The sequence below is a fragment of the Heteronotia binoei genome, chromosome 8 (genome assembly GCF_032191835.1).
Source record: "Heteronotia binoei isolate CCM8104 ecotype False Entrance Well chromosome 8, APGP_CSIRO_Hbin_v1, whole genome shotgun sequence".
NCBI lineage: Eukaryota > Metazoa > Chordata > Lepidosauria > Squamata > Gekkonidae > Heteronotia > Heteronotia binoei.
The window spans coordinates 74,338,672-74,356,700 of record NC_083230.1 but is presented as its reverse complement, the minus strand read 5'-3'; the positions used below and the strand labels follow the sequence as shown (position 1 = coordinate 74,356,700).

At 41.3% G+C, this 18,029-nt stretch overlaps 1 protein-coding gene across 3 annotated transcripts in view; it reads right to left on the bottom strand.

Moving 5' to 3' along the window:
• Nucleotides 1-18,029, bottom strand: part of SCYL2 (SCY1 like pseudokinase 2) — a 47,251-nt gene that overhangs the window by 16,492 nt on the left and 12,730 nt on the right. The window contains exons 6-13 of one of the 3 annotated variants that reach the window (XM_060245238.1): nucleotides 17,045-17,266; nucleotides 14,601-14,717; nucleotides 12,499-12,624; nucleotides 11,574-11,750; nucleotides 10,076-10,087; nucleotides 9,831-9,953; nucleotides 6,280-6,393; nucleotides 5,080-5,212 (exon numbers count right to left, since the gene is read on the bottom strand). In XM_060245238.1, coding sequence (XP_060101221.1) covers nucleotides 5,080-5,212; nucleotides 6,280-6,393; nucleotides 9,831-9,953; nucleotides 10,076-10,087; nucleotides 11,574-11,750; nucleotides 12,499-12,624; nucleotides 14,601-14,717; nucleotides 17,045-17,266 — 1,024 coding nt within the window. Of the gene's footprint in view, nucleotides 1-5,079; nucleotides 5,213-6,279; nucleotides 6,394-9,830; nucleotides 9,954-10,075; nucleotides 10,088-11,561; nucleotides 11,751-12,498; nucleotides 12,625-14,600; nucleotides 14,718-17,044; nucleotides 17,267-18,029 lie in introns of all 3 variants that reach the window. The other 2 variants (XM_060245239.1, XM_060245240.1) reach the window with 2 other exon arrangements.

The window sequence follows — 18,029 nt, the reverse complement described above, 5'->3', positions numbered from 1 at the left end:
CTTGAACAGATACTTTACCAGCTAAGTCATCAACCTCTCCACAGTTGGGGACAATGAAATGGTTGGGGAAATGGCTAGAGTATTAATGGTAGAAAATTTATGTTGACTGTGTTCAAGGAAAAGCTGGAGTTCAGCCTAGAGCCTACTCTGTGGCAATGATAGTTAAGAAAAACAGCTTCTCTATGATCCCTGCATCTCTTTAGAGATATTCCAGTCAAAGATTTTCTGAATTGTGAGTCTTTGCATCTTCACCCCTGGATAAAATAGAGCCATTATCACCAAGTTGCTAAATATGTCATGAATAGTCCTATCCAATGAAATGTTATTTTAGATACCAAATTCCATTTGACCTATTTTCATGGATAATTTCTGCTTATCCAACCCCAACAAGATCCTTGAGGAAGTAAGTCCCATCATATGTATGTTCAATCCTTGCTCATCCTCTGAATTCAAATTTAGTCAACAGCTAACATGTCTAACTGAGGTATGGCCCTGAAGGTCAGTACAAGGCCACACCCAAAAAACCAATACTTGATGTCAGTAATCTCAACAATTATTGAATAGACTCCTACATCACATTTTTGGTCAAAGTTTCTTGAGCACATGGTGATGGTGCAGTTCCAAAGATTCCTGGCTGATACCAGTATCAGGGTCCTTTTCAGTCTGATTCAGACACTGTTTCTAAGACTGCTCTAATAGTTCTTCTATATGATCTGTGCTAAGAGATGGACAAGGTAAACGTTCTTAGAGACTTTTCTGGACCACTCAAACATACAGTGTGATAGGCCTTAGTACCCTTCTGTAGCAAATATCCAGGATGGATGGATTTAGTAAGTTTTGTGAATGCTCTGATCCTTTCTAGAAGCCAGGTTCAAGAAAGATATGCTCCATACTGTATGACTTCACTCATACTATATCAATATGAATATGGCGGCCAAGTGGAAACACTCGCCTCCGTCCCTGGTATTGTGCAATGCCTGGTCCATAAATAATAAAACCTCAGTCTTGCAGGATTTCTTTATCAGGCAGGACGTGGACCTGGCTTGTGTGACAGAGACTTGGGTGCGGGACGGGGAGACAGTTGCTCTCTCCCAAGTGGCCCCACCTGGGTTCTCCGTTCTTCACCAGGCTCGGAAATAGCGGGCGGGGGTGTGTGGCTTTTTCATATGGGAGGATTGCTCCTTCAGGGTGCTTCCGCCGCCAAAGATCGTGGGCATGGAGTATGCTGACCTGATGTGGGATGTGGGGGAGAGTTTGGTAATCTGGCTGGTGTACCGTCTGCCTAATGCACTGGCCAGTGCCCTACCGTCCCTGATGGAGGTTGTAGCAGGCTAGGCATTGGAGCATCCTTGGCTTATAGTCCTGGGTGACTTCAATGTCCATGCCAAGGACGTGCTTCCACGTGGGTGACGGACCTAGTGCTTTCCATGGCAGCACTGGGGCTCTCCCAATATATAACAGCGCCTACGCATCGCGCTGGGCAAACATTAGATCTGATCTTTGTGGCGGGAGTTGTAGTGGATCAGATTTCTGCCGAGGCAGTGTCATAGTCTGACCACCATGCCCTGAGGGCCTGTATGGATATTCCACCCCTACCCCGTTTAGGCGGTGAGCAAGTTTTAGCTCGCCCACAAAGCCAGATGGACCCTTTGCAGCTTCAAATGGCTTTACAGGATCCCTGGCCCTCTGGTGACTCGCTGGATGAGCTGGTGGAGATCTGGAATAACCAGCTCTCTACAGCCATCAACGAGATCGCCCCCCGACGCCCTCTTCATCCTCATTCATGATCCGCTCCGTGGTATACCCTGAAGCTGCGATCAATAAAACAGTGATTAAGACTAGAGAGACAATGGCAATGCACTCACGACGAAGCTACGAGAACATCTTATAGGTCATTTATGCGGACCTATGAGATGGCAGTCCGGGCCACAAAGAAGCCTTACTTAGTGTCCCAGATTGCATTTGCGACCTTGCGCCCAGCACAATTGTTTAGTATAATTCGGTCATTAACAACTTTACCGCAAGGTATACCAAACATTAGAAAATTGGAAATTGGCTGTGAAGCTTTTGCGAGTTTTTTCGCAGATAAGGTCTCGTCGCTCCGACACGACCTTCCCACCATAGTTGATATAGTGAAAGAACTTGGGGCACAGAATGCGTCTTCTGGTCCAATTCTAGATTCCTTCAATCCACTCAGCCTGGAGGAAGTCGACAGGATCCTTTTTGCTGTATGCCCTACGACCTGTGGGTTGGACCGTGCCCGTCCTGGCTTATAAAAGCTAGCCTGGCACTGCTACGTGAGCCACTACAAGGTATTGTCAGCAGATCCCTGGTAGAAGGGATCTTTCCCACACCTCTTAAAAAGGCTGTGGTCCATCCCCTCTTGAAAAAACCATCTGCAGATCCGGCCATATTGGCCAGTATCAAACCTTCCCTTTTTGGGTAAGGTTATAGAGCGGGCCGTGGCAACTCAGCTACAGGGATTCCTGGATGACACTTTCGCACTGGATCCATTCCAGTCCGGCTTTCAACCAGGTCACGGGACGGAGATGGTTCTGATCACTCTCATAGATGATCTCATGAGAAACCTGGATCAGGGCGGCTCAGCACTGCTGTTATTATTAGATCTGTCAGCCGCCTTTGATACGGTTGATCATCAGCTACTGACTAGCCACCTTGCCGATGTGGGAATTCAGGGTTGCACTTACAGTGGTTGACCTCCTTTCTCCAAGATCGGGGACAAAGGGTGGTGATAGGGGAGGAATCATCCCAAAGGCACCCACTTATATGTGGTGTGCCACAGGGAGCGGTTCTGTCCCCGATGTTATTTAACATCTATATGCGCCCCCTTGCCCAGATTGTTAGAAGGTATAGGCTGGGATGTCACCAATATGCAGACGACACCCAGCTCTATCTATTGATGGGTGGCCAGTCCGACAGTACCCCGAAAAATCTAGACCTGGCTCTTCAAGCCATAGCATCTTGGCTCAGGCTGAGTCGGCTAAAGCTGAATCCGACGAAGACGGAGGTTCTCTACCTGAGCTGCAGTGGTCCGGGGGGGGGGGGGCGGGGGAGATCCTTCTGCCGGCTCTTGACAGGGTGTCACTGATACCAGGCCCTAAGGTCAAGAGCTTGGGCATGTTCCTTGAGTCCTCTTTTACAATGGAGGCCCAAGTAGCAGCCACTATTAGAGCCGCCTTTTTCATCTTCGGTGGGCAAGGCAGTTGCCCTTTTCCTGGAGCACGGCAACTTAACAATGGTGATCCATGCTACGGTCACCTCGAGAATAGATCACTGTAATGCTCTCTACATGGGGCTACCCTTGACGCTGACTCGGAAACTACAGCTAGTGCAGAACGCTGCGGCGCGGCTGTTAATGAGGTTCCCTCAATGGGAGCACATTCAGCCAGTGCTGAAAGAGCTGCACTGGCTACCTATTGTGTTCCGAGTCCGCTTCAAGGTGTTGGTATTGACCTTTAAAGCCCTTTATGGTCAGGGACCTGTCTATCTGCAGGACCGCCTTTCTCCACATATTCCCCAGAGAGCACTGCGTTCAGGGACAAAAAATCTATTGTCCATCCCTGGACCAAAGGAGGCTAGGTTATGTTCAACGTGAGCTAGGACATTCTCAGTGGCAGCACCAGAATTGTGGAATGCTCTCCCGGAGACCATAAGGGCCCTGCGGGATCTTTCCACTTTCTGCAGGGCCTGCAAGACCGAATTGTTTTGACAGGCCTTTGATATCTAAGAGGGAGAAAGCTGCCACCTGACATCATATAGAGTACTAGGTGATCACCATCTGGAAAGAACTCGCTTGTATTGTATACTGTAGCGATGCAGCACCATGAAATGGTTTTTAAAAATTTAAAATTGTAAATATGTTTTATTGGTTTTTTATAGGTTTTAACTTATGAAATGAATGTTGTTAGCTGCCCTGAGTTCACTTGCGGAGAGGGTGGGATAGAAATCTAATGTAATAAATAAATAATATGAAGCCATTAAATGCAATCGTCCAGAGATCTGAATCGACGGCACAATGAACCAGCTTATAGAATCAGTGAGGGACTGGACAGAACAACAAAACATAACTCAGAGAAGACAGAAATATTGCTGGTCAGGACAATGCATCAGGTGTTTTACACAGGGCAGTGTTCCCTCTAAAATCCCAGATTAAAATTGAAAGTACTGAATCTGGAGCAACATCAAGATGTTCAGGTGGCAATCATAGCCAGGTATTTGTTTGCAACTGGTTTGTCAATTGTACCGTTCTTCTGACAGATAGGGTTAGGTTAGATCTAGTCAGTTATGCTCTGATGGCCTCCAGATTCTGCAGTGCATTCTATTATGGGCTAACTTTATAGCTGGTTCAAATTATGAGTGCCAGACTTGTAGCAGGGTTTAGCCTTCTGGAGTATATTTTTAACAGTTACATTGGCACCTGCTTGACTTCTAGGGTTTTTTTTTAACCTTTCAAACCCCAAACAGCTGTAGCCCAGAGTTCCTTAAAGATTTCTTCCTTCCATGTAGACTTGCCTGTGTAACAAGGGCATCTTCAGGAGCCTTGCTTTATCTAACACCCCTCCCCCAAGAAGTCTGTTGACTGGCAACAAACAATAGGATTTTTTAAAGTGTCAACTCCAAGATTACTGTAATTACTATGGCACTGATTACTGTGCTGAATTTTAGATGCTTTAATCTGTGAATTTTAAATGTTGTGATTTTAAGTATTATTAACATATGATGGAACCTGCCCTGAGCCTGCTTGCGGGAAAGCGGGATACAAATCTAACAAAATAAGTAAACAGTAGAATGCTAAAGGAAGTTTTGATAGCTCCCATGTTTTTGAGAAACAACTAAAAAGATTCCTTTGACAAGATATTTGGCTTACTTATGTGACACTGGTAGAACAGACACTGAATTTTTTATCTTCTTGGTTCCAAAGTACCTTGAGAACAATTTATTAAATTAATGAATAAATGATTAGCAGGTTTGATAAACATATCAATGGTGGTGCCACAAACACAAATACCACAGAGACATTACAGACAGCACAAAAAAGCAAGGGGGGAGCAGTGTTACCAAGGATTCCCATAAGAACTGCAGGCTCCTTGGAAGGAATGTGTTGCAAAAAGGGCAGAATGTCATCAAGTACGAACCACTTATCCAAGTATTCCAAAATCTTTCCCAAGCAGACTAAGGAATTTACACGAACCTAGTAAACAAGAAAGACACACTTATTTTAAAAGACATAACATAAAGAACAAGAGCCAATCATGTTTTTCAAAATAGATCAAAAGCCACACAAGGACTCTAATTCTAAACTAGTCCATACAAACTATCATTGAGATTAAACATGTAAAAATAATTTTTAAATGATTTGAATTTTTAGTACTTTTACAGGACGCCCCCAAAACAATGCTAGCTCTTTGGCTTCACTGAAAACAAAATATTTGCTACAAGTTCTCTCTCTGTCATGTGTAGTACTACTTGCCCACTGTTGTCATGTCACCATGTTGCATGCTTCCCTGCCTCAGGAGTCAGTTATACTCAGCAGGGGCAGAGAAAACACTGTTAATGTGCAACACAACTGATGCTATAAGTTAAAAAGTGCAAGGTTGTGAGTTGTGAGCTGGGGATGCTGTTTTCAACCTCTGGCATTACCATCCCTTATTACAAATAACATAATTAAAAACATAATTCTCAACCTCAATGTAACTTAGAATGTACATTAATTAGAACAATTTATTTTAAATTTGCAGTATTAACCTTCATGATCACTGCTGGGCAGATGTAAAAATAATTCTGCATCCTGCTCCTTCAGTTATAGGTTGAATGCTCTCTCTCTCTTTGCACATGAATCCTCCTGTCCCTCTCAAACTTACTTTGAGACTTTACCCAGACTGCATCAATGCTGAAGTTATCTAGGAAAGGTCAGGGGAGTTAACACGCTTCTTTCACTTATACCCATAATCGTGCAGCCTTCCCTAATCCTTGTTTTATTTTAACTTCAGTGTTCTACTATTCATATTAGAAAAGTTCCAACAATCACTGACCTCTACACATAAAGACTTCAAGTAAAAGAAAGTTTTAAAACCTCTAAATGGCTGTTTTGATCATTTTAACACAAAATAAAGGAACTCCACACAATTTGATGCTATAGAGGATTATTTGCCAAAGCCGCCTGAACTTTTTTTAAAAAGCAAACCAAAGTAAGATTTTTCTTTAAAGCCAAAGGGGGAAAAACTTAAAGACTTCTGGATGTTACAGAAGTTAACTTACCGCAAGGGATGATGTTTGTAAACATGCACTTTTAATTCTTGGTATCAGTGCATTTTTCATTGATGGATAGTCTATAAGGTTAGCAAATGTAGGAATTATGTTTAAGCATAGCTCCTGCAAATGGAAGAACCACAATTATTCTAATCTAAAAATAAATAGTACACAATTTGACATTTAAATTTGAAATGTTCCATCTACAATTTTTTTCCTGCTCTTACTATACAGCTGAAACAATGATGCAAAGTTCCCTTACTGATGTTATGAACATAACTGTACGGATGGTAACAAATGGCCAAAAGAAGCTGTGATGGACAGGAGGCTGTCATGCCCGAGAGAACAAAGTTTGAGTCCAGTGGCACCTTTAAGATCAACAAAGTTTTAATCAAAGTACAAGCGCACTTCTTCAAACAGTGGAACAGAATTTCCTCATGTCCTGCTTGCAGGAAAAGAGAGGGTGGGGGCTGCCAGTTAGGAGGGGCCAAGATGCATGTCCAGCTGAAATAGGATCAGGTGGCTGGTAAGATGAATGAATGGCAGCAATTAATACGTAAATGCAAGAGCTAACAAAGAGATGCCAAAGCTAGAGTGCAGCAGTACCCCAGCCTATAGAAGTGCTGCTCCAGTGTCCAATCTCCTCTCAGAGGGGGGGGGGGGATGGGAGAGAGAAAGCACAGGGAACAGAAGTGAAGGGCTGCCTGAGGGGGAGGGCAGACAGTTAAAGTTGGGAACTGTCTCAGCAAGGAAGCAGATAATTTTGTATTTATATCTGTCTGGTACCATGGCAGAGTGGTTTAACTCTACCTCTGGAGAAAGACAGAAGTGAGAGGTCTGTCTTTGGTGATGAACAAATCTGGTAACTTTAAGCTTGAAAGAGAATTTATCACATAACCTGTACGCAAATAACTCTTCTTCACTGTTTTTTTAAACCTCCTGCTTCAGTGACTTCTGTACTCTTCAGGCTAAATACAAAACCTACCTAACAGCACTGACCCTAAGCTTTTATACTTCCTACCCTAAAAACATCCTGATTGAGGGGAAAGTTCTATCTTCAAAACCAACCAGAGTTCCCAGCTTAATCAAAGAGGCAATGTGGGTCCTTTCAGTTTCTAGAAAGGGCCTGTCACAGAAGCCAATAATCAAACAAGTCTCTACCACAATTAATACATAATGTAGTAAGTAGCATTCAAAACAAAGTTACTTCCTTATCTTCCTGAAAAGTTTTAGACTTTGCATTATACAATCCTGAGGAAAAATGTGACCTGTGCCAGAATTCTTTATACAGGCTCATCTTTGTCAGGAATCCAACAGGGAGTAAAATACCATGCCATTACTCATGCCAAGGAGCCAAAGTATAAATAATGAGCCCCTTTTGGCACTGTGCTATAGTAGACATGCAGCACAATGATACAGAGCTGTGCTGAAAATGTGCAATACATTCCTGAAGCCACCACTAGATTTATATGTGCAAGCAGCAGTGATGGGAAGGAGTGTGTTTTCAGCCTGGGCTACTTTGCCAGTGGTAGCACTATTCCCTGGAAAAGGATGATCAAGCTTAATTATGTCCAGCATTAGGCTACTGTAGTGCATCATGTGGTCCCACCTGAGCCCACTCATTTATTCGGATCAGAGGCCTTTTGTCACCTACCCATATCCTCAGAAGTTAGGCAACAACTGGGAACAGGAACATTTCAATGGTGGCAACCCTATTTGACAAACACTCTTCCTTAACAGATCTGTGAGATGCAGTTACTTTAACTGAGATGCCAAAAGGAAAACCCTTTTCGTTTGTTCGGATTGATAATTCCTAAACAGTGCTTCTACTTTGACTGACTTAGACAATCTGCTCTAGTTTGTTTAAATCAAGTGAATTTTCAGATTGACTTTTAAAATAATTTTTGGTTTTATCATGGATATTGTATAGTGATAACCATGTGAGGTACCTCAACAGACATAATACCTCAGCAGACATAAACAGGGCTGCTTTTAAAGTGTGACCAGAAACTACAGCTTGTTCAGACAACATTGTTTATGTTTCTAACAAAAATTAGCTACAAAGACCATATCATGGTGTTCCTCAACATCTTTCTGACCCAATTTAAAGTGCTGGTTTGAACCTTTAGTGTAAGGGGCAGAATATAGGGGTGTGCACACACACACACAATTTTTATATGAACCCCCCCAAATATTAGTATACTTCTAAGTCTGGGAAATAACTGGTATTGTTGAACACATCTGGCTCCTTCCCTTCCCTCCCCGAGTTGCACCATGGGGGCAGCAGGTGTCAGGGAGTGAAGGGAAGATAGCAGTCATTCTAAATGCCTTCCCTTTACTTTCTGATGCATGCCACTTCTGAGACATAACTCAGGGAGGAAAAGGGAGGTATTTAAAATTTAAATACCTGCCCTTCCCTCCCTGAATTGTATTGCAGCAGCCAGCATGTGTCAGGAGGAGAAGAGAAAGTAGGTTTAAAGGCTTCCTCCCAGGGAAGCTGAGCAGTGGACAGATGACTTACCAGGTTGATCGGCTTCCCCTGGGAGGAAGCCATTTAACTTCTCCATTTTGCTTCCCCTGGTGCAGAGCAGGGGTAAGCAAAGCAGAGGGGTTTAAGGTCTCCACCCTGGGAAGCCTGTCATCTGACAAGCAGACCTGCTGGGCTGATCAGTTTCCCTGGGAGGAAGCCATTTCAGTGCTCCTTTTGCTTCCCCGCTCTGGAGCAGGGGAGAAAAGGAACCCTAAAATGACTACCAGGCATGTAAACAGAACAGCTGTGGCTCCACTCCCCAGCTGTTAGGTTTAAATGGTCAGGGATTTCAGTATAGATGAAAGCACCTGAACAAAAATGGAACAAAATCAGCTATTTGGGGGCGTGGCTATATTGGTAGCCGAATATAGACCTCAGATCTATATTGGGCTGATGTAATACCTGAAAAATACCGATACGGGGTTTTTGGGAGGTAGTTATTCATCTTGATGTATTTATTTTATTTTTCTTTTATTAGATTTATATATCCTGCCCTTCCTAAAAAGCAGGCTCAGGGTGGATTCTATCAGAAATTTAACATTAAAACAATATTAAAATTTACAATATAAAACAGATAAAATACATTACTTAAAAAACACTGCCTTGTCTCTGCTGAATGCATGTCCCTAGGCAGAGATACACAGTATCTGAAGAATTTACTTAACAGGAACCTACTGCATGTGGAAGCATACCCCTCCACCACAACTGGAAGTACAATGCGACAAGAGCTTTCTCAGTAGTGGCTGTGACTATGGAACAGAGAATTAAAATTCATAGAGATTTTGAAGCCATAGAAAAAATGCTCTCTGCCAAAAAACTGAAACAACTTTCCCCTAGCATTTTTTTGCTAACTCTAATGAGAGGAAAATGACATTCAACAGAGGAATGGTAGGTAAGAAAAGCCACTAGAGAATATTCTTGGGCTTAACTCCCTTCTTCTGGAAAAAAAACAGTAAAAAGGTTCCTTTTGACAGAGAAAATAAGGTTTTTTCTTCAGTGGTAAAGACTGGGAAAAATGAAGTTATCATACCTGTATCTGAATTGAAGGTGCTTCTAAGGCTCTATAGACCATTGGTAGAACACTGTTCTTTATTTCATCAGGAGGAGTTTTGGTTAGGAGCAAGTCCATTTTTTGAAGAAATATCAACAGAATCTGTTTTTTAAATAATAAACATTTAGATGTGCCAAGGATTTTTTTGTTAGCAGCTTTTATTGCAATATTTGGTATTTACTCATATACTCAAATAGTTAAGGAAACAGACTACATGCACTCACCATGTTGCTAGCCTGTGAGCATGGAAAACAAGAATATCCAAACATTACTTTATTTTTTTAAACACACACAGGAAGAAAGTTATTATCACACACACAAATCTTCATATGTTAGATTGATGGACAAAAGCTGCTAACACTAAATGCCCAAGAGTACTAAGTCTCTAAAGTGAACTGGCATAGAATTGCCGGGTCCATTCACCTGTCCAGTGGAAAGATTTGGGGGGTTTCAGGGGTGGGCAAAGACATTGTGCAATGTCCCTGTTTAGCAGAGAGGTTCCCCCCGCTGGCCAGCTGGTTCGCGGAGGAGAGAAGACCCTGAAACCAGGAATCCCCAGATGGGGCCTGGGGGCTGGCAACACTACACTGTCACAATAAACTAAGAGTTCACTGAATTTTACAATTGGAAACATGAAGAAACCATGGTTTATAGGTTTTATTTCTGGCAAAAAAGAAATCCTAGATTATTAGAACAGCTGGTTCTGTCTGGATGCTTTGGGTAAGTACTCAAGCAGCTTAGTGGAAAAAAATACTTTAATTTAGAAGTAGGTGACATTTTCACTCAATGGGTTGGATATTTTGTAGCATTAGTAAGGATATGCTGACAAAAGAAAATCCTTCCCACTTTTCCTTCCACCAGCAGCTACCTGTGTGTGCCAAAAAGTCGATGCGAGGAACTGGGAGGCCCACAGAGATAATAAGAATCTGTGCAACACAGCTGGTCACAGTGAAGAGGATGAAGTGAATGAGGTCATCTCTCTTGCCTCTTTTGTCAGCAGAACCTCTTACAGTAGAAGGCATTTTGCACAAGTAGACAGGAATCATAAGGCCCAATCCTATGCAATATTTATGTTCTATTTTGCAAGTATATCATAGGGAGGCATTTGTTTGTTTTACAAAATTTTAAAGCAACATAGAGAACAGGTTAACAAAGGCACAGAACAATGCCTGTTATGTATTTCGTGCTTTTAAAATTCCAGCTATTACTTTTTTTTTTTTAAGGTGAAGATGAAAAGAAGAAATGTAAACCCCAGTGGTTATCTAGCTGACCTCCCCAATCAAAACAGAGCAGTACCAAGCAATGGTACAAGATATTCAGGAGAAAAAGCAAAACTTCTGCTTACCTTTTAAAAGTATTATTTTTAATTGGGGCTACTATAGTGGTACCTTGGGATAACAGTTTTCCTTTACAAAATATCATCTACTGGCTTTGGAAGATACTACCATGGTAAAAATTCCACAGAAACAGACAGCAAATGAAGCTATAGATAAGAAATTTAGTTTGCTTCCCACTGAGACAGACAACCAGTTAAGATATTTTAGCACTTGATCAGTGCTGTTAGGAAAACTCTGGATAGGTAAAGGAGAATGAAGTTTAAGGAAATATATATATATATATATATATATATATATATATATATATATATATATATATATATATATATATATATATATATATACACACACACACACACACATACATACACACACACACACATACCTGGACTGGTTCTTGCTGTTTAAAAACAGGGCTGAGATCAGGTAGAATTAACTTGATATATTCTTCTTTGGTACACTCCTCCGCAATGAGCAAAACATTAGGCAAAACAAAAGGTACCATGTCTGGATTTACAAATTCAGAGGTCAAGCAAGGCAAAATCCTCTGAACTATAACACGCTAAAAGAAAATAGACACATTATTTACAGGGTAAATGGGTTCTCTTTAAAAATCAACACGTGCACATTTATAAAAAGGTCAAAAAAATATAAAGAATGGAGAAGCTTTCACATTATCAGCCCAAGCACTTGCACATACAATGGCTTTTCCATGAATGCCAATACTGCATAAAAATATTAGCAGGGATTCATACCCTGGGTTATTCTCAGTGTTCACTGACTTCTAGAAGCCAGCTTTTCTTTGGCCTTATTCTGAATGAAGGAAACTTGCAAGACCAACATTATTCCTAAAATCCAATTAAAAGTATTGGAGACTTCTAAAAATAAGGTGCTGTCTGCTGCAACAGAATTTTCAACTACAACATTAAATGAGAACATTATATTCTTCAGGCCCTTGGAGTAGCGGTTAAGTGTGTGAACTCCTATCTGGGAGAACTGGGTTTAACTCCTCCACTTGCAGCTGCTGGAGTGGTCTTGGGTCAGCCATAGCTCTCGCAAAAGTTGTCCTTGAAAGGGTAGCTTCTGTGAGAGCTCTCTCAATCCCACTTGTGGGGGAAGAAGATAAAGGAGATTGTTAGCCGCTCTGAGACTCTGATTCAGATAAAAGGGTGGGATATAAATCTGCAGTCTTCTTCTAACCCTTCCCAAAAATACAGTCTGTGATGGACTGACAAAGCATGCATCCAAGCCGCAACCACAACACACATGGTATTGTATATCATAGCAAGGATCTACTAAAATAATCTGACCTTAGGTAATTTTGGTAAAATCTTTGGCAGTCCTTTAAAAAACTGTGACTTTTGAAGATTATCCCTTTGGAATAAAGAATCAAAGTACTGTAGAGTCACTGCACCAACATCGTCAAAGAAGGGTATCTTAAAAACAAAGAAACAAAGTTATCACAGTGGGCATTTTCAAGATAGGGTTTCCAAAATTCATGAATGGGATATTGCAACAGAAGTCCTGCACCCTTCTGTCAATCACCAATCTCTTGTGCGCCTGTTCGCAGAGTGTAGAGAGTAGCTAGCAACCAACTGAAATCCAAAGAGAGCTGAAGAAGGGGTGGGAGACAGAGAAACCAGTCAGCTCATATGAGGTTTGTGTCACCAGAATGTTAGCAGGAGTCTGCCTTGTGTGTAAATAGGCTAAACCAATTAATGTTTGATGATAAGGTTTGGGCTTATAGAAGGCTGAAAATCCTTTTTCAGATTCTGCCTTTGGTGGAAAAGAAAGCAGTATAATGGATATATGAGGAAGAAGCTGTAGCTGTCTCAAATCCTTATGTCTGAGGCAAACTGGCTAATGAATTAGATCCAAGTAGTCAGCCGTGTTGGTCTGAAGTAGTAGAACAAAATAGGAGTCAAATTGCACCTTTAAGACCAACTTAGTTTTATTCAGAATGAAAGTTTTCATGTACTCTCTAAGCACACTTCATCAGATGAGGAATCCGGTACAGTGAGCAAAGACACATGTAGCTGGTAGTCAGTTTGCATTCTGAGCCACTCACTACCAGCTTTGCTCACTGTACCGGATTGCTCGTCTGATGAAGTGTGCTTAGAGAATACACGAAAGCTTGCGTTCTGAATAAAACTAAGTTAGTCTTAAAAATGCAACTTGACTCCTATTTGGCTAGTGAATTGTAACTTCTCAGAGGAACTCCTATTTTTACCATGAGGATGCTAAGGCTGAGAGAAGGCTAGCCTTTACCACAAGAATAAAAGCTTGGCTGTTAACTGTTCTGTGCACCCAGGAGTTGACACTAAAACATTATTAGCTGACGAACTCAACGAAAGTTGTGTGTTACTAATGAATCATTTTAAACTTTGTTGCAGAACCTCCTTATTTCTCCTTTTCCTGGGCACTGAATAAAAGTTATTGTTTTTTATCAGGTTTTTCCAATGAATTATATGAATACCAGATAATGTTCAAGGTTTTGGTGCTTTAAAGCCCTAAATGGTCTGAGACTAGCATATTATCAGGACTGCCTCTCCTGGTATACCCCCAAGAGAGTACTATGCTCAAGCAATAAAAACCTCCTGATGATTCCTGGCCCCAAGAGTGTCTGGCTGTCTTCAACTGAAGCCAGGACCTTTTTGGCTCTGGTTCCGACCTGGTGGAATACTCTTCCAGGTGAGATCTGGGCCTGCAATTCTGCAGGGCCTGTAAGATAGAGTTGTTCTGCCAAGTGTATGGTTGAGGGCAGTGATGGTTTTGCATCTTGACTGGTCTCCCTTCCCTTCTCTCTTTTCCCCTCCCCCTTTCTCCTTTGTACCAAACAGTTTTTAGATACTTCCTCTGAGATTTTACACCATCTATTAGTAGCGTTGTTGATTGCATTTTATCAATTTATTTTATTAGAATTGTCAGTGTTTTAGAATGTATATTAAGTTTATCATGTTACCCATTCTGAGCCTGTTCATGTGAGAGAGCGGGTATAAGTGCAATAACAAATAAATCTTTTGTCATCAAAGCACTGTATTCCTGATGGTAAATTACAACACTAAAAGCATAGAAGCACAAACCTGACTTGTATGATAGCCAAGGTGGCTGCTACAGGAAATTTCCTTTCCTGTGTTTTCATAAATATGACCTATTTTCTAGATAGCAGCAAAACAACATCTTTAAAAAGCACATTGTGTTAGAACAGCTCCTGTGATCCACTTTGGGTAATAAAACAGAAAGTTTAACCTCATGAAGAAAGGGAAAATAAACAGACCTTTAAGGACTCTCAACACCAGAATGATGTTCAAAAAAACATTAAAAGTTCATTTTGGCTATCAAAGCAGTTTTTTAAGATGTGCAACTATTTAAGATGTGCAACTATTTTAAGTAGCTGTTTCTGCTTGCTCACCTTAGTCATTTGGTCTGCATCTGGCCTGACTGCAGGAGCTACATTTAACAGTAGCTTTACATGCTCACGGACTTCTTCTGGGATGTTCTGCAAAGTGTTGGAACTTAAGCGACTAAGCTGCATAAACAGGTAAATGAAACATCACCACTAATATTAAACAAAATCCTGCATACAACATATATACCCTATAAACTGTATGCAATCTACATTAAAAATGTCAAAGTTCTTTACCAACAAAAGAAATTCTGCGTCATGAAAAGCGGAGTTCTACAGTCTACATAATTATTTTGTAATTAAGCAAACAGGAATATTTTTGTATACATATGTATACAATGAGTTTGTAAACATTAGTAATGTATTTACTGATCCTGCTTTAACCAGAAAAGGGAGAGGCAAGGAGTTCTGCACTCCATCAAATCTCTGGAATTCCCTCTGAGTCCACCATAGACTTCAGAAATATCACAAGCCACAACTTACTTTATTATTTTCAAATTGCCTATGATTGCAGATATGATCATTCATAGTCATTAGTAACTCACAATAGATTCTCTCTCCCCATTGCCCTGGCTCCTTTTTGCTGTTGTTCAGTCGCACAGTTGAGTCCGACTCTTTGTAACCCCATGGACAAAGTCACGCCAGGTCCTCCTGTCTTCCACCACCCTCTGAAGTCTGCTCAAATTTGTGTCAGTTACATCAATAATGCTGTCCATTGGATGCTGTCAATAAGAACCACCAAGCTGGTGATTCAGCAAACACTGCTGGACACTATATCCCTGATCAGATGCAGCTCTGAGAAGGAGCTAGTTGGATACCAATGAAGGAGTGCAAACAGAAATGGTCAGCAAATCTTAACCATGTTTTTGAAACCAGGGCTGGTCCTAGTTATTCTGGGGCCTAGGGCAAAAGTCCTGGGTGGGGCTCCAGAATCACTAAACCTCTACACCCCAGGGACCGCCTTAGCAGGAAGCAAGGGCTGGCTCTTTCAGCTGTTGCAGTGGCAGGATCACACATGGTTGCCATTGAGTTGGCAGCAGAGGGAGTAGGCTAGCACATTGCCACCACCAAGCTGGCTGTCCAAGCTACAGAGTGGGGCAGACACACACATTGATGGAAGCCTGCCCTTCCTGTTCTTTATCTCTCCACCATAAGGGTGGGACCAGTTAAAGGTTGAAGGGTTAAAACTCCTCTCCCTTTCCTGCATAACCCTGATATTAACTGAAACTTTATGAGTCAGCAATTTGCAGTTTATCTACCAAACAAGACACTGATCTTTGTCTCAATGGCTTAGACAAATATATTGCCAAATCTCCAGCATCCCAAGCCCTGAAATGTATGTGTTAAGGCCTGAGAGCAGCAGGGGGTGGGCCCCAGTGATGTCATACTTTCACAATACAGTCCCCTTCATTCCATTCAAAGCTGGTTTCAGCCCAGGTAACTGTATGAGTTGTAAATCCTTGCTCTATGTTCAGACATTGTAGGATAGTATCTCCTCTTCTTGAACAAGCCATCTAAGAGGAACATGAACTTTTGTCTTTGAAATGTTGCTTCCAATAAAATTACTCTCAATTCAAAAAGCAAAATAGGCGGAGTATTCCATTACACAGTCTATTCTATTTTATCAATAGCTTTTTATTCTTAGCAGAATTATCCTAACATTCCATGGATGAATACTCATTCATTCATAACTAACTTACTTTGCTTACAGATAATATTGTGACTTTTCTGATACACACAGAACAACAGGGTGTGTAAAGCAAATAAGCCTTGACTTGGAACTCCTGTGGCTCAAAGCAGTTTCTGATTGCCCAGAAGAAATACTGGAAACTACTGCAGCACAGAGGTCAGAGGTGGGAGACTTGAGAAAGAGAGGTAGAGGGCAAAAAAGTGGGAAGTAGTGCAAATGAACCATTGCTGCAGCCAGGTTTTTTTTTTTTTTTAAAGGGGTGCTGGAACTCTCAAGAGGGAGATGAAGGAGAAACACATGGGTATACCTCATGAACTTTTAAACATTTTTTGAGAATCCACAAACGGATTCTGCTCCACTGCATTTCCTCAGAGAAAAAGCCCTGGCTGCAACCCTTACCCAACACAATTGAGCATGACACCCAAGGATAACAAGCCATCAAACACTGGCCAGACATGTCCTATTCACTGGTTTTCTTAACTATAGATATGCCTTCTACTTCATGCAAGTTCAATAATTTTTTTCTACACTGAATAGGACAGGCTGTGCTCAGATTAATAACTGATGGGGCTGCCTGAAGCAGCTCCTGTGCATTTTCTGCAGCTATAGCTGAAGGCCAGCCTGAGAACCCCTGCTTAGCATATCAAGGTCTACAGTAATGTTCACAGTGGCCAAACACTACTCTAGCTCTTCCTTCACAATACTAATGTTTTCAAATACAAATTTAACAGATTAATCATATAGTCTTAATTACAGATACCTGATCCAGCTGTCTACTGAAACTTTTATATATATCTTGCTTGTTGACCTCAAAAATAGGCTTTCCATTATTAAACACAGCATATGTAATTGCTCCCAGAGAGTACATGTCACTGGCTGTCTCACAGCTCACTGAAAGGATGTATTCTGGTGCCAAATACTGGGGATTTGGAAGACACAAAGATGGCAAATTCGGGTCCCATTCTTTGCAAGAAAATTTAGGCTGCAAGACCAATATGAAGAATGTTATACAAAACTCCGAAGTATAACTTGAAAATCTAATTATTGAAGTAATACTCCTTAATACCGACAGCAGTTAACATCAATTGTAACAAATAAGTGAGGGAAGATCTTAACCTGCTCATACTGGCAGATAAGCCTCATGTTTACTCAGATGCCACCTAACTTTTAATTTATGTATTTCCAAATAAGTGTATGAGAAGTGTATTGTTTACTTAATATATGACAATAAACAGAAGCAGTCTTTTGCACTTCTGGATCAGCAAGAGGATATTTGCTAGCTTATTTCCAATAACAAACACAAACATTAAGAACCCCATGGTGCAGAGTGGTAAAGCTCCAGTACTAAGCTCTGCTCATTATCTGAGTTCGATCCCAGCGAAAGCTGGGTTCAAGTAGCCAGCTCAAGGCTGACTCAGCCTTCCATCCTTCAGAGGTCAGTAAAATGAGTACCCAGCTTGCTGGGGGGAAAGTGTAGATGACTGAGGAAGGCAATGGCAAAGCCGTCTGTGATGTGACGTCAAAAACAACTGGTGCTTGCACAGGGGACTATCTTTTTTTTAAAAACACTAACATTTAAAAACTGGACTTGTACTGACAGATCAACAAGCTTTATTTTTTGTTTTCTTCACCACAATGAAAAGATCTCACATATTTTAACAAGTCAGGCCCTATTCCAAAGAGGTTTGTTTTCATTAGGATAAGCCAACTAATTAATTCTAGATTGTGGAAGCATTCCTTACATT